Raw genomic sequence first — 18,020 nt, 5'->3', positions numbered from 1 at the left:
TCTTCAAGTTATAGAGTGTACGGGATTTATTGGAAAAGCAGATGGGAGAAAAATTTATACTTTCGGTTTTCTTACATTCTTTGAGAAAGACATTTTGAAGGCATTGGGGACCCTTGTGGAACCTAACAAAGATGAAGCATTGGTTGTGGAGGCATGGCTACTGGTGGTTGGTGCTTTGACCGCAGTTGGTGAGGGAGTGACAGCGGCAGGAAGAAGAATAGGACATAAATGTTTTGCTTGAAGAATATGAGGAAAGAAGATCCAGTAGATCCGAGTATTGGATATAAGGAAGCATACTCCTTAGGAGCGGCTGATTATGCCATGTCACAACTTGGTAAAAGATAATGACAGCCATTGGATGGAGGCCCTGCGGGTAGGGCAGGGATTGGGTCGGGTTCGGGTCGGATATGGCTATATCCGAATCCAAATCCGAATAATTTCACAATATCCGAATCCGAATCCGAATCCGAACCCGAACCCAATTATATCCGAAATTTAATATCCGGATCCGACTAATCCAATCGGATAACACTAAAAATTCAAAAAAAAGCCCAAAAATTATATCCGAACCCGACATACCCGAATCCAAATCCGACCCGAATACATAAACGGATATGAAAATCGACCCGAACCCGATGTATTTGGTAATCGGGTCAGGTCGGATTCGGTCTACCCGACCCGATTCCCTGCCCTACCTGTGGCCCCCACACCATTGTTTTTTTATTAGATAGAATTTGTTAGTTTCGAATTGGCCAATTCTAAACTTCTAAACTATTTAAACAAAACCGTCGATTACATGCATCGCCTAATGCTTCAAAAACCTCACACATGATCTGTGTAGAGCCTTTTACTTCTATTTTCGCCTAGGTAGGTAGAAGCATTCGAAAGTGGATTAATCTAAACTTTAAACTAAATTTAACTTCAGACAAAAGAAACAGTCTCAAAACCACCTAATTCAGAATTGTATACTTGACAAGATTAGTATCAAATTAGTAATAAAATAAGTTGTCTCTACAACTCGGTCAAGCTTCTCTGAAAGCATTGGCTTAGATACATGTCACTAAAAAGATACATTGGCGTTAGATACATTGAAACCCGTATGTAAGTTGGACTTAAATGAACAACCTCATAGCGGCAATGAAGTTTTCCAACCATTACAAAGAAACTAAAATCAAATTGAGAGAGAGAGAAAGTAGCCATATCATCAGAGTAAGGAGTAAATCAACAATTCAAAGAAAAGATTTTGGAAGGCAACATATAAAATTCAAAGAAAATAATTCACATTACCTTAGCAAAGAGGAAACAAACATTACAAATACAACACGCAAACAACTCGGAAAGATCACTCACAAAATCATTGTATCCTGATGTTGAATGTGAATGAAATTAAAACACCTACCCTCACTACTTCTAAGCTTCTGGGGTCATTTATCATCAGCCTGTGAAGAAAACAGATCGAACCTCTAACGCCAATTTAGCGTTTTGTAAGCTAAATTTCTAGATCATGCACCACTGTTTCAAGACAGCCATTTGTTTTCCACATTCAAATTCGGATTCCCAATTTGTATCCGCGATTAACAATTTCCACTTTAAAACTCAATGCTGCAATGGCACAAAAAGGAGATGTGCAATGGGAATTAATTGCTAACATTGCTAATCCGTGTAATTCTTTTTTTCTTGAAGAAGGTAACATACCAATAAATAACCTTCAGTAAATGAGTGAGGAAGCTGAATCCGCGATTAACAATTTCCACTTTAAAAAACTCAATCTTTGCAATGGCACAAAAGGAGAGACGTGCAATGGGAATTAATTGCTAACATTGCTAATCCGTGTAATTCTTTTTTTCTTGAAGAAGGTAACATACCAATAAATAACCTTCAGTAAATGAGTGAGGAAGCTGAACCTATTATAGAAGTAAGACGAAGAGAACAATTTGTAAACAACAAGGCTAAAATTAGTAAATGGATTATATACACATCCAAGAAAGATTTCTAGAAATTTTGAATAAGGCTCGAAATCAATGTTACCAATCACAACCGTGCATCCAAGAGGAGTTAGATTTACATAGATCACATGGAAAGTAGCTATATCATTTATCTACTTGGCAAACCGGTTTAGCATCGAGAAGTCTTGACTTGCATTAGCAAACAACGTTGAGAAGTAGCTAACATCACCCCTGAACTTCGGGAGGGAATGTTAGAGGCGGATGATGGAAGGAAACGATGATGATGGCGGTTAGAGGCGATGTTGGAAGGAAACAATTCTTTATGTTTTTTACTCTAAATGAGAGAAAGAAGAGATATGGTAGAACCACAATTAACTTAGAAATCAAAAGACACCACCTGAATTTGAAAGTCTTGTGTATCGTCACAACTTAGAAAAGAAATGATTATAAGAATTTTGGATGGAGGCCAGGGCCCCACACCATTGTGTTTTATTAGATAGATAGATAACAATTTTATTTAATATTTATCATTATATTTCAAATAAATACAAAGATATATCATGGTATATCAAGAAATATTCATAATATCTACAATATTTGTATGTGAAACAATATAAAATATCCCAAAAATATATATATATATATTTACGATATATATTAAGAAATTGAGTATCGATAAATATTCATATCTCCATATTTTGTATTATTGTATGCCTCCACTTTGTTACTTTCATACTTTGTGTTCCAAAATTGTCGAAATTCCATATTTCCAAAATTGTTGAAATTCCGTCCAAAAACATATAATTCGACTGAAATTAAGAGATTTGTTTTACGAAATTGTGGATTTCATTGCATACGTGGCTCAACCAGATTGGTTGCAGACCCAAGCTATCTAGCCAGTAGAAATACAGAGAGGATGGCTTAAAAATCTTGTCAGCTCAAAAAACTTTCATGGCTTCTTCCTTATCACTCTCTTTCAATTACAAATCCTCAAAACTCCTCCCGTCCAAAACTCCAACATCTATTACCAACTTCTCAAACTCTTCATTACACCTCTCATTTCCCATTAAATCACACTTGCAGTCTCAAAGGAAGAGGAATGTGAGAAATATTTCGAGAATTTCTGCTACAGTTTCTACGCAAGACGAAGTCCGAACTAGTCCAGATGATCTTGTTTCTACAATTTTGTCTAAGGTTAGTAATTAAAACTAATTTGGGGAATGTTCAGTTTCTTGCCATAGTTTTAAAACTTGGAGAAAAAGTTAAGTGTATTTATAAAATTTGGTGTGTTTGCATGTTAACATGAATGTACAAAATGAATGCGGTTGAAGTGTTTGATGAAATGGGTATGCAACTAATTATCATATTAGTAATTTGGTATAATGCTATGTGAACAGAAATGTATATATATCCTGAAGAAACATGTCAAGTTTTGGTGTTGTGATGGTTGGATAGAGATTAGGGTCCAATATTTGAGCTCTTAAACTTGGACGAAACTGAAATTTATTGGTAATCAATAGCCACCGTCACAATATTACATTGAAGTATGGTGAATAATCAGAATGTGAAAATGTTTTGGAGAATAATTAAACAACCGACTGTCTCACGGTATAGAGGAACCTGCTCAGAGACTGGAGGGAATACTAGAACAAGAACCCAATCCATAGAGCCATGAGTGGAACCTGAGGGCGAAAACTGAAATGGAAAAGTCTGCTCATCAAAATGGACATGCCGAGATATGTAAACCCTTCTAGTGGAGCGGTCAAGACACTTGTACCCCTTATGTTGCATGGTGTAACCTAAAAAAACACACTCAGTAGTTCTTGGCAAAAGTTTGTTAGTCATATAAGCTCCTAAATAGGGGTAACAGGCACAACCAAAGACACGTAACTCAGAGCATCGTCACCAAATTCGGCTTTTTTTTTTGAAAAAACACGTTTAAAACCCGAGATATTGGTAAGGCGTCTTGTTCCAGTTTAAAACCCGAGTTTTTCAAAAAAACGCGTTTTAAACTTAAAAAACGTTTAAAACCCGAGATTTTGAAAATCTCCCGTTTAAAACTTTATTAAAACTTTTTTTTTTTTTTTTTTTTTTTTTTTTTTAATCTAAAAGAAAACGCGAGAAGAAAAAGGGGTTTTGAAGTTTACTTTTTTGAAAAGTGGGCGTTAGATTGACTTATTGAGACAGTTCTATTTTGCTTTGGACTATTAATAATTGAAAATTTTAAAGTTATTAACTTATTTGTAGTATTTGATTATGTGATTATGGTTGGTAATTAGTAGTATCTTATTTAGAGTCGTGTTTTGGTACTGAATCTAAAACTTCTAGTATTTGGATGAGTAATGATAATTTGATATTTTCATGTATTTGAATTTTCTTTTATTTGTATTATTATTATTTTTATTTTATGTGCCTATTCTTTTTTCCACTCTTATAAAAAATCAACTCCTTATCTATTATATTATTTATCATTGGTTTTTACCGTTTTTTTTTACGTATTATACGGTTATTCGTTTTAAACCCGTTTTTAATGCCTTATATTTTTTTACGTTTTTATTTTTTATTTTTTTTTTATTTATTTATTTATTATTATTATTTTTTTTTTCCTGAGACGTTCCGTTTAAAACACGAACTAAGTTTTTTTCAAGTACACCATTTTAAACCCGTACCGTAATTAGTGACAATGACTCAGAGTAAGTAGGAGACTTCCCATAGAGACGAGAAAAGGAGACGACTACTGAATAGTAGAAGGAAGACGGTTGATGAGATAGACAACAGTGGAAACCGCATCAACCCAATGAATCAAAGGAACATGACTACTAAGAAGGAGAGTGTGGGCCATGTCAGCAATGTGGCGATGTTTCCGTTCTGCCAAACTATTTTGTTTTGGAGTGTGTGGATAAGAAAAGCGATGTTGAATACCATAAGTGGAGCAAAAATTATTAAAGTTACCATTATCAATCCCCTTGAAAGTTTTGAAAGTTAAAATTGAGTTTTGATATAGACAAGAAAATTTTCAAAATGACTAAACACTTAAGATTTGTGTTTCATAAAATACAATCATGTAAAACCGTAAAATCATCAGTGAATAAAACATAGTATTTGTAACCAGAGTGTGAAACAGTAGAAGATTGCCAAACATCATAATGAACAAGAGTAAAAGGTGAAATAACACTTATTTCATTAGAACTAGAAAAGGGAAGGTGTGTGGATTTACCCATAGTACAACCTTTACAAAAAAACTATTTAAACTTAAACTCTGTTGACAATAATTTATTTGACCCCAAGAAAAGCATAATCTTACTTGAGGGATGACCTAACCTACTGTGTCATAAAGACGAGGACTGATGAGATGCATGTAGAGCTTGGGAACAAGGAGGAAGCGGAGGTAGTTTGTAAAGACCATCTTTACATTGTCCCCGAAAGAGTAGACATCCATTAGATTTATCAAAGATAAACAAGTGAAGAGAATCAAATGCACAAACGACATTATTATCATGACAAAACTGAGCAGTAGAAAGTAAGTTTTTGCGCATTGAAGGGATAACATAGATATTGTTAAGATGAAACTGAGAGGAACCAATAAGAAGTGTCATGCTACCCGTGTAAGTAATGGGAAACTTATCACCATTGCCAAGAAGTATCGAGTCAGGTCCAGTGTAAGGCGTACGCTGGTGAAGATAAGTTGGGTCTCCAATCATGTGAGTAGAAGCTCCTGTATCCAAGTAGTAGGTAGGATCATATAACTGTTGTGGAGTATAACCAGATGGGCCTCCTGAGTAATAAGGCTGCTGAAAAGCAGGAGGAGCAATCTGTTAACCACCGAAGGTAGAATGTATGGGGCCAGGGACCTAAGGTCTAGCAAAATGAGGCAACATGGGACAAGTGGCAGCAAAATGCCCAGTGGCATGACAAAGTTGGCAAGAGGCAGCAGTGGGATGCGCTCCAAGAATACCTGGTGCATCTGTCCGATGTTGGGGAGGGCCCCTATAGTTCTGAAAATCAGTTGCATCTGTGCGGTACTGGGAAGTTCCCTTATAAGTCTTTTTACCTTTCTTACCCTTATGAGAATTCTAGGAAGAGGCATGAGAAGCTAGCAATGTTGAAGGCCCCAAAGGAGGGGATGCATGGTGACGAGACTCATAAATGAGAAGCCGAGAGCGAAGTGCCGAGAACTGAGGCAAGGTCTTAAGGCTCTCAAGTGCAGTAATCAACATCTCATATTCAAAACCTAGGCCGCAGAGTATTGCATTGACCAAATCAGTGTTTTTGACAGGTTCACCAATAGCAGCTAGAGTGTCGGCATATGTTTTGGCCTCCTGAAGATATTCAGAGACAGTGTGAGTACCACGAGAAATCTCATTCAAATTTCTCCAAATCTGAGAGGAATTGGGAACAGATCTCTGAGAAAAATACTCCTGTAAACGAGACCAAATAACAGCGGAAGTCTGGCATCCAATCACAAATGAGGGAATGGGAAAAGACAGTGGTAGAGAGAATGCTGACAAGTGTCTTATCAGTGCGTAGCCAAATATTATAGCTGGGATCCGTAATAGCACGACATGGGTATAAACCATCAACAAACTTATAAAGATTTTGACCAATAAGGAAAGCCTCAGTCAGATGAGACCATAACAAAAAGTTGTCATTGTTGAGTTTGACTGTGACAAGATTTGTAATGGTAGGGATAGAAAATGTCGGCTCCGTGGCAGTTGTAACAGTTTCAGAAACAATGGATTCAGTTGAGCTATTAGTTGACATTGTTTAAAAGTGACTATACTAAACAACTAAATAAATCAAATCAGGTTATATAGTGAACAGTAGATGATGCAATCAAATTGCAATAAGTAGATGACGTGAACACTTACAATAGAAGTCCCGCAATAATAGATCGAGAATAAGAAACACAGAAGAATTGTGATGCCGCACGAAGACTGTAAGAGAAATCAAGACTAGAAACCAACCATGCTGTTATGAAAGTGCCGAATGAGAAGCCAGGAAGTGGAATCCATTGGTGCCAAAAGAAGAGTAATCACTAAATGCCAAAAAGTGAGCTATTAAATGTACTGAACAAAGCTTGTTCTTTTGCTGATGCTTTTGCATGTGTCTTGAAGTGTAAATATGGTGGTAGCCGCTTGTTTTGAGAAAAGTCAGAATGTGAAGTTTTGTGCAATAAAGACAAAGTCAATAACACATATACCAAGCAACGCCTTTTGTTCACTATATTGCGATTTCTTTTTTGCAACAACTGAATGAAAATGAATTAAACAGATCTAGTAAGAGAAAGAGAGAAGGAGAAGTTGATGATGGCTAGGGTTGGGAGGAATCGACCTTTACTGGTACCATGAAGAGAATTAGGTTAGATATTTATTCTTCTCTTCTTTGAGGTATATATAAAATGTTTACAAGCCTAATAAGGCAATAAAGATTAATACAATAAAAGAAGAATAATACATGATCTTCACTAATTATGGTAACACAAGTTATTGCTTAATAGAAACTTTTTCAGCATAAGAAAAAATAGTGCACTTAATTTTCTTTGTGATTGGCTAGCTTTTGCTTAAAATTTGTGAAAGTTGCTTCAACGTTATGTACTTTTTTCTTTTTGTATATATGTAGGTGACTGGAACTGATCGTGGAGTTTCATTACCAACAGAAGGGCATAAAGAGGTAGATGAAGTGGCTGCCAAGCTACAAAAGTACTGTGTTGATAAGCCGGTAGAATGCCCACTAATATTTGGAGGTAAGAACCAAGTAATGGCTCAAACTATAGTGACATAATTACAGTTTAGGCTTAAACTTTGAAATTTCTGGTTTTCTTTTCCTTGTTAACAAGAACCTTTTTGATGATTAGAGTGGAAACTTTCCTTTTTATTGTGTATAATTGGTTTTTTATGAGATCCTGATTTCTAGGTTAACTAAAAGGAACCAATTTTAGAATTTGTATACTTCGTGGTAGTGGAAAGGTTATTGTTAAGAAAATTTCATACTGGAATGAAGCCTTTACATTGGCTAATGAGGATGCTGTTGATAATTTTTCAAATTTCATTTCAGTTGGTGTGACATAGGTCTTTTAGTGGTATCATTGAAATATACCTTCCACTCAACTTCCATGCTTCAGTGTGTTCCTTTTTAGTTTCATGTATTTCACATAATAGCCTATTAGCCTCAGTATGCTGAGAGTGTGATGTTGTAGATATGCATAGAAATAAATAAATGACTAGTTATATATTCCACACAGATTCATTTATTTTTCCCCTTCCCATGTAATTGTTTCAACACTGGAAAGTGAGTATGTCATGTTTAGTTGTAGTAATGTATTTTAACCAAGTCTCCCTTGGGATTCTTGAGGAATTTAGGCTGACTTTGGTTTGCAAGAAATTATGGAGAACTACTAGTTTCTTTTAATGTTTGAATGTTTGATAATGGTGAAAAATGAGCAAACGAGCTAAACTAAAGGTAGCTTTGTGGGAATTATTTCTTAAAAGGACTGGTGATTTGCTTGGAAATGTCATTCTACAAGCCAAACAGAGAACTACTTCTTTTATTTTATTTTGTAAGTTCTTGTTTTTTATTTTTCTTTTACTGGTAGAACTGAATCTGTTATGATTTTATATGAGATCTGGATAACAGCTAGCGTCTAGTTGATTGTAAACCATCAACTATGTAACTGTTTATCAGGTCGAGTACATGTTTATCATATGCTCATACCATGGAGGCAAAAAAGTGGATTCTACTCATTTTCGTTTTCTGTTTTCTAAGTTTTTATATGAAGTTACTTACTGAAGTTTAACCTCTTCTCTTCCATGTTTGTCTGATGAGTAAGTAGTGCACACTTTTTTACTTTTGCTTCCTTTGTGGAAATCTTGAATATGGCCCATATTATTTGTGCGTTTCAGAATGGGATGTGGTCTATTGTTCAGTACCAACATCGCCAGGGGGTGGCTATAGGAGTGCTTTGGGACGTGTGGTGTTCAAGACAAAGGAAATGATTCAGGTTGTTGAAGCTCCAGATGTTGTGAAAAACAAAGTGTCTTTCTCCGCATTTGGATTTCTTGATGGAGAGGTTTCTTTGAAAGGTAGTCTTCTTACAAAGTAAAAGTTCCTTGATGCATAAATTTAGCTGACATGATCTTATATACCTTCTTATGCTAATAAAATATAGGTAAACTCAAGGTATTGGATGACAAGTGGATTCAAGTTATATTTGAACCTCCTGAACTAAAGGTAGGAGCCTTGGAGTTTCAGTATGGCGGAGAGAGTGAGGTTAAACTGGAGATCACCTACGTTGATGAGAAAATAAGGTTAGGGAAGGGCTCCAGAGGTTCATTGTTTGTGTTCCAAAGATGCTGATAAACCATGCTCTGTGTAACAACATACTAGTAGAATCCTGTTTTAGCAGCCATGTTCATTTTCTTGACGCTTTTATATATTTTTCGTCTCCAGCTAGTCACGAGTGTTTCTGCAATATGGCAGTCTATAGCCATTTGAAGCTGTGTACATGTGTAATATTTCGTGTCCTAGGTGTATATCTAAATAACGGTTTAAGAAATACAATTAGATAATCTGTTGTGTTCTTTATAGGGAGTGAAAAGGAACTGGGAACAGAATGATTTTTTGCAAATGTACTGTATTTCCCGTCCTCCAAATCGAATAAAGGATAAAAAAAGTGATGCTGACTGCTGAGGAATAAACATATGCAATAGTGAAAATGCGAAATACATGGGAGAAATTCGGAGAAACACTATTTGCATGAAGAATGCTAGTCATCAAGGAAACAGTAGAAAGCAGTTTAGATTTAGGATTTCTGACAAGAGAGTTCTACTAGCAAAATATATGGTATCCAGTCAACTCGTGATGGATGGATATCAAATAACTTCCAACAAGTTTCACAATCGTCCTACAGACGAAGAGGATATCAGTTGGACTCTTTAGAGAGTTTGTCTTTGAAGTACTGTGCTCAAGCTAAGGAGCAAGAACTGCAGCTCGAATTCTATCAGATCTGGTGAAGCTTGGGTTAAGGTTCTGAAATGGCGATCTAATGGAGTTGCGGTGGATAAGGCGTGTTGTGAAACCTGTAGGTTTTGAGGTTGCTGTATCAAGGGGTGATAAACAAGAAGAGATAGATATTAGAGAGATGAATACTAGTATGCATGATAGAATAGCAGAGATTGTTGCAGCCATGACTGCAAGATGCAAAGATTGTATACTCAAGGCTGTGTACTACTATACTTATAGGATTAAGATGGATATGAGGGGTTAGCGTTAAAATCACAGGAAATCTTGGTTTAATGACATTACCACTTTTGGTAAAGACAATTAAGGAAACAACATGTCATATTAGATATCACGTGTTGTGATATATTGTTGTTAGGGGAAATTTGATATTATGATATATTGTTGTTGCTGTTTTACTACAATTGTTGTTAGGGGAAATTTGGCTGAGTAGTAATGGGAAATTAGTGACTTCAAATCTTGGACATCCTATTATACAATAGCTCCTCTATAACCGGTTGCAATGATTTACCAGTTGCAACTTGCAAGAATTAAATCACTGCAACAGTTTTCATCCACTGCTAATCTGTATCAAAATATGCAATGCAAGCTCAAGTACGTATGTGTAGTGCATATGGCGATGCACACTAACGGTGGATGAGAAGGGTTGCAGGGGTTTCATCCTGCAATTCCTTTATCCAGGAGCTGGATTAATCCTTGGAGTTCGCTGCAATAGAGAAGGATGAGTCAGGTCAACAATAGTCATTTCTGCATGGTGCAGTAGATTTATCTAGCCAGTAAGTTATATGTGCAACTAATATGAGAATCTTCAAAAGTGCCTACCATAGTACCATCACAAGCAAAGCAAAGAAATCTTAAAACTTGGTCTTTCATATGTCAATCCAAAAAAGCATGAGGTCTTCGCATTAGAGACTCCAAACTTAATAACTTGGCTCACCTAACTAGAATTTTCTGGCAAATTCTTACTAATCCAACTTCCTTAGTTGCTTCACAGCTCAAGAGTAAGTATTTTCTGAATATTAACATCTTACAGACTTGCAGAAAAAATGGATCCTCCTAGTTCTGGCAAGGTATGTTGTGTATTCTACCTCTTATTAGAGACAATTCCACATGGCATATTGGAACAGGTACAAGCATAAATATATGGGAAGACTCTTAGCTACCATTTGGTAAAATCCCTCCATCTTATCCTGTAAATATTAATTACACTACTATCTTACAATTGATTAATCAACACAGTAGAACATGGAATTCTTCTATTGTACATTCTCTATTCGATCACGACACTGACATGCATATTCATAATATTTATCTCTCCACTAGAAATCTAGTAGACTCTTTACACTGAAATCTTACAAAAAAATGCACATATAGTGTTAAATCGATGTATAATAAACTAAGCATGCCTGTAAATATGTCTGTGAACCATTCTACCACTATGTCTTTCTGGAACAATTCAAATTTGCCTAGCCACACTCTCCTAGCATGAAAATTCTATCATGATATTGTCCCTACTAGAGATCATTTAACATGTATTATGTTTATCTATCTAACAAAACAGGGAGGAGTGGGAAGACAGATTCCACGTCATAAGGTGAGACGTGGTCGACACACCCCCTAACTATAGCCACTCAAAACTCATGGAGGGTGAATTAAAAAGCTTTTATGGGGTGAGGGGGAAAATCTGTCTTAAGTTGTTAGGAATATACAACTTAATTGTATTTACTCTTTACCAATTACCAAACTATACAAACCTTTTGTCTTGTAAGTGTCTTGTACTTCTTAATTAAATCCGAGCCTAGTGTAGATACACTATGTCCTTAAGACAGATTTTTCCCCTCACGGTGCTTGAAGGTTGATGGAAACTATCTCCCAAGATAGAACAGATTTCCTTCTATATAAAAGCTAGCACTTCAATTCTATGACTCAACACAACACAACATAGTATTTGACTAAGAACAGAGGGAGAAGAGAAAGATCAGAACTCTGTGTGATCTGGTTTATTTTTCTCTCCAAATTCATCCACTATTTATAGGTGAGTGGTGCCTTTTCGAAACAACACAGTGACTCTTGGGAAAAAGTAAGCAACTCTTTGAAAAGTCACATGTTTGAAAAGGACACACCATTTCGCATATAGCATCAATGAACCGGTGCCTATTTCGAAAAGTTGCACCTTTTCGGCATGATGCAATCTGTTTCAAACCAAATGCACATTTCGAAGGTCGCACCTTTTCGGCATAATGCTTTGTTTCAAACAAATGCATCATTTTGAAAAGGTTTTTCTCACATTACGCATCTTGTTTCAAGAAAAAACCCATTTCATCTTAAGTGGGGTAACTTGGGAGACAAACTATTCATTCATATTTAAATGGATTTGAGCAAATCATTTTTCTAACACTAAGCATGCCTGTAAATATGTCTGTGAACCATTCTACCACTATGTCTTTCTGGAACAATTCAAATTTGCCTAGCCACACTCTCCTAGCATGAAAATTCTATCATGATATTGTCCCTACTAGAGATCATTTAACATGTATTATGTTTATCTATCTAACAAAACAGGGGAGGAGGGAGGACAGATTCCACGTCATAAGGTGAGACGTGGTCGACACACCCCCTAACCATAGCCACTCAAAACTCATGGAGGGTGAATTAAAAAGCTTTTATGGGGTGAGTTAAACAGTTTTTCTCACCTCACCCACCCCCACACAAAAAAGTTAACATTGGACAAAATTTTTATGGGTTGAATCTTTTATGGGCTTGGAACCATGAGCATGAGCTCAATTAAAAAAAAATTGTAATAGTAGGGGTAGGCATCTAAAAATCAGCCAAAAGGCTGGGCTTATAAACTGTTGGGCCTCCAAATTTGACATGATACTGCACAATTGGTTGACCCAATTGATGTTATTGGGCTTATGGATAATGGGCAATTGGGCTGGCCTTGTGCTGCGACGAGTTGTTTCGCGCCGAAGACGCACATACACCTTGCGCCGAAGGCATGACGAGTTGTTTCGTACGCAGCGCGGGCGGCCTTATACCGTCAGCGCCGACGTGTTGTTTCGTGCAGAAGACACGCATTTCGGCACACATACGCCTTGCGCCGAAGGCACAACGAGTTGTCGGGATAACGCGGCAGGCGCGTTGAGGTCTCACGGGTCGTAGGCACGGGCATACCCTAGTACCTAATAAATCTTGTCTTTTATGTGGAAATGGGTTAGAGAGTGTTCACCCTCTCTTGGTCTGCCCTTTTACCACAACTTTGTGGTTTCTAACATTTTGGCTGTTTCGTCTAGATGAGGAGTTCAAGCTATACTCCTCTAAGAGGTGGATTGACATTTGGTTCAAGCCACCCCTTAATTGGCCAATAGAGACTAAACAATGGACCAAATTCTAGCTTCTTCTTTACTATAACATATGGGTGGACAAATGTAACATCCTCCATAACAAGACTACACCTTCTATGACCATAATAAGAAAAGTCATAATAAATTTTTTTGACCAACTTATTATATCGAGTCCAAACTCTAACAATTTGCTTTTGTCTCTTCCTGTTAATTGGTTTCCTCCTCCTCCTGAACATCTAAAGTTGAATGTAAATGCTAGATTTCTTAAAACAAATAAACAAGCAGGTTATGGGTATGTGTTGAGAGATAACAAAGGCAAATTGGTGGCTGCAGGAACTAGCACAGGCTGGTCTACCATTGCAGAAGAAGCGGAATGTAGAGGACTTCTCAGGGCTCTAGGTTGGTGCGCAACCAACAACTCCATAAAGTTTCATGTGGAGTTGGATGTGAAAGCGGCAGTTGATTTTCTGGGAAACAAACCATCAAATATTTCGTGGACAGCACAGATGATACTTTCGGATGCAGCACAACTTTTTGAACTTTTTTGTTCTGTAAATCTAAACTATTTTAAAAATCGCGACTCTTATCTACATTCCCGCAACACAGTAAAATATTATTTTTTATGTAACTCTAAAACACTTCATCACTTTTTTCTTGAGACTGTTTTGCCCCATTAAAAAAAGTTAAACTCCAACCATTACATTAATTTATAAATGAGTAAATATCTAAAATTTTGAGGATTCAAATGTAATTATAAAATATCTATTCTACGTTGTAATGAGCCGTAAGTGAGTGAGCTGGAGAGCTGTGGCAAATCCGTTCGCACAAAGAGACAACTTCATTTACATTACTTCAGACAGTTTTGTCCCAGTTTCCATCTAAAATTACAATAGAGACAGTTAAATGTTATTGTAATATTAAATAGATTGTAACGGCTAAAAAGTAAATATGAAGGCTGACTAGATGATTGGCGTGGGCAAATGTATTAATTGAGTTGTCTCAATCAAGATAATCTCTTTAAACTATTATGTCCCTATTTGCCATCTTAAATTATAAAATAAATATTTAGATATCAAGCTAATAATTGGTATATTTTATGTGCAAAAACGTCTTAAGATTTTTGGGAAAAAATGAGTAAAACAAACCAATTGTATCACAGACACGTGGCGTAGCCCCCGTGCTCAAAACTAGTTCTATATTAAAGATTAGTCAACATTTAACAATAACGGCTTCAGTGCTACCACCATTTCGTTTTTTTTTAAGTCCTTAGAACACACGTGCACGAGCACGTGCCACATACTAGTAGAAATATATTTGTTTCCTTCTAGAAAACGTAGAATGTGTAGAACGCGTTGAATATCTCGAAACTTATTACGTGTTTCCATTTTTTCCATTTTTGATCGGCCTTTTACCAATTTGTCCTCACCATGAAAATTAATAAAATAAAAATACAAGGATGAAAGTGTCATAATACTTCCTGCCAAAAATTAAGAAACAACTCACGATCCTAAGATACGGCAAAAATACGATTCGCGAATAATTCAAGAATTATGAATTATTCGGTGACCCAATAAAACGATACAGTCAAATATTTAAATATTCGGTCAAAAATTCACAATACAGTAATTATGTAGTGTTTAATTTATAGTGTTTTAAACGTTTAGTTGCAAAAATTTGAGATATTCTAAAAAAAGTTAGTAAATTTAATAAAAATTGTCATTCTTTAGAATATAACCAACATATCCTAAAAACTTAACAAATATATCAAAAGCAAGTTTAACTATAACCCATTCCAAAAAGACCAAAAACAGCCATAATGCAATAAGTAAACATCAATGCAAATGAGAAAAAAAAAGTCCGCGCTCAACCGGATCCTCAAGCCCTCCAAACTCTCCAAGCGCCCCATGTCTTTCATTAGTATTGGTGTTATTTGCATTTTTGAACTTGCTCATCCCGCCCACCATGCATCAATATCAGGGAGAAGTTCGCCAAGTTCATCCAAGTTTATAGCCATTCGATCCCTCATCTCAAATTCTATAGAAGACTCAAACATCATTGAATTTGTCCTTATGTATACAAGATTGTTTGGGCCCCACCTTTGGTGTGTTCCCAGGCTTTGACACTGGCCCAACACCTTTCGGATCCGACCCAATGCCTTTCCAGACTATGGCCCAACACTCCAGATCCGGTCCAATACTCCGGATCAAAATGGTTACAGGTGCATCTGGCACAGGTCCAATTAAACAGGCACATTCTGGTCAACAGAAGAGAGGGAAGTAGAAAATAATATCTCATTTAGGAGATAAAGATAAACCAGATCTTTAGAGGTTTGGGAGTTAGAGTGGAATCCAGACTTTTCCAATAAGAGAATCTGCTCTCACTTTCAGAACTATGCAAACAAAACTGCTGAGACTTGATCCCTGTTTCCGAACTTGAGTATGTAGGCAACCATCAGAGGTTCAGTCTCACCTACTCCATCAATCCATCCACTACTCATAACCTTAATTGTGTTTGGAAATTTCCAATCCAAACATTTGGCGTCGTCTATGTTTTCCAAATCCACACCAATGTCGAGAGCACAAACCAATGGCCAAAATGGCCAACAACATCCTGTCGTCTCCCAACGATCTACTCAGCGTAGAATGATTCCTGTCAATGTAACACACGCCAATAACAATCCACAAAATGCTGTCTAGGATGTTCCGGAATCTTCACAACCTCCGCAACAAGTTCAACACAATCCGGATGAACTACAGGCAGCTAGAAATACTGAGGCTTACTGAAGAGAATGAAAGACTCCAGAATGCTAGGGGGAAAAGGCCTAAGATTCCCTCTCCAGATAGTTCTGAACAACATTCATCAGCACCGCGAAGGAATCACAATGCTACTGATGATAGGCGACAACCAGTTCCTCCAGCACAATCCAATGTATGGGACATACTAGGTTTGGATTCTCATCATAATACCAGATCAAGGACAAATTCCGACATGGAGTATGGACTCCTTATCATCATTCAACCAGAAGAACAGATTCCGGACATGGAGTCCGGACTCTTGAAAATTCCCCATCTCGCCATTTCGGATGAATAAATTTTGATCTACGCGGTCATCGACATCGAGTTCTGACTCCACCCCCATATGCTCACAGATATAATCGTCGTGCCCATTCACCCCGACACAATTTCCCAGAAGAAAATAATGCTGGACTTGATCAAAGGACTATTGAAGATATTGTATCAAGAGCAATCAGAAGAAAAAGTACTCGCAATGACCAAATCAGAGACTTAGCCGTAATGGGTTTCTAGCATTATCCATTTTCATATTACATTTGTAACTATCGTCGCCCTACGAACTTCAAGAAGCCAGACTTTGAAATGTATGATGAAGAGAATGGAGATCCATACACTCATTTGTTTTACTACAAGTCCCAAATGGCTATGGAAAATGATGATGCACTGCTCTGCAAGTTGTTTCTAGCCACTCTCAAAGGTGATGCTTTAGTATGGTTTAACTCTCTTACTTCCAAATCAATTAGAAATTTTCCAGAATTAGCTAAGAAATTTGTAGAGGAAGCGGAATGTAGAGGACTTCTAAGAGCTCTAGGTTGGTGCGCAACCAACAACTCCATAAAGCTTCATGTGGAGTTGGATGCGAAAGCTGCAGTTGATTTTCTGGGAAACAAACCATCAAATCTTTCGTGGATAGCACATATGATACTTTCGGATGCAGCACAACTTTTTGAACCTTTTTGTTCTGTAAATATTACTTATGTTGTTATGTACCCAGAAGTGGTAACTTAGTTGCTCAAAAGCTGGTTGCTTATGCTTCTACAAACCCACAGTACAAAAACTGGACACTCATCCCACTAAACAACGAAGTGGACTATCAGTTTAATTTCCCTAGTATTCTTTGTAAGATAGTTCCAATATGGCTGAAACAAAGCCTGGAGCATGAGAATGCATATGAATCCCTTGTTGATATTAATAAATCTTATTTTGATTATCCAAAAAAAAAAAAAAAAAAATCGAGCAAACAGAGAAAATGCTGTAAATTAGTACAAAGCACAAACTGAAATTTTCTTAATTATTATAAAACCTAAATTAACTAAATTTCTGAAAATGAGTTTTCTCACATAAGCTAATAAGCATTTGCTCAAATGCTGAACCTCAATCAATGAAGGTAATTTGGACCAAGGCCCAAAATATCGATATCGATCAATATATCGGTGTACTAAAAAACCGATATATATCGGATATATCCATTATTTTGGTGACCATTCCAAATTATTTAAAATATCAAAAATATCGGATATATATCGAAAATATATTAGAAATATCGGATTTATATTAAAAAATGGTAAAAAAGTCAACCGATATATATCGTAAATATCGAATATATCGATTATATCGGCGATATAAAGTTTCATATCTGAAATTCCGATATATATCGGAAAAAAAGGGTTCTATATTCGGTAGATATATATCGGAAATATCAATGTTGGTGTACCAAAATACCGATATATATCGGCGATATTTTGGTCCATGATTTGGACTAAGACCCATAGATGCTTGGCCCATGAACAATAAGAACGCTGAGTGTTCGACAGTAAGTTAAGAGGATAACTATCATTTTCTTACAAGAACTTTATTAACAAAGAATTACTTGTAACTAGTAAGTAAGAAAGGCTTACTTGACAATAAAGTAAGATTAACAA

General features: G+C 36.5%; 1 protein-coding gene across 1 annotated transcript; it reads left to right on the top strand.

Annotated features, from left to right (window-relative positions):
* The first annotated feature begins 2,864 nt into the window (after positions 1-2,864).
* Positions 2,865-9,523, top strand: LOC147494689 (putative plastid-lipid-associated protein 8, chloroplastic). Its single transcript, XM_086569193.1, has 4 exons — positions 2,865-3,140; positions 7,566-7,689; positions 8,846-9,025; positions 9,112-9,523. The coding sequence occupies exons 1-4, from the start codon at positions 2,898-2,900 to the stop codon at positions 9,297-9,299; spliced, it is 735 nt and encodes a 244-aa protein (XP_086425319.1). The 5' UTR covers positions 2,865-2,897; the 3' UTR covers positions 9,300-9,523.
* Positions 9,524-18,020: the final 8,497 nt, after the last annotated feature.

Source organism: Coptis chinensis, chromosome 6, assembly GCF_015680905.1.
Source record: "Coptis chinensis isolate HL-2020 chromosome 6, ASM1568090v1, whole genome shotgun sequence".
Taxonomy (NCBI): domain Eukaryota; kingdom Viridiplantae; phylum Streptophyta; class Magnoliopsida; order Ranunculales; family Ranunculaceae; genus Coptis; species Coptis chinensis.
Note: the sequence above shows the minus strand (reverse complement) of the source record. Positions and strands in the feature narration are given on the sequence as shown.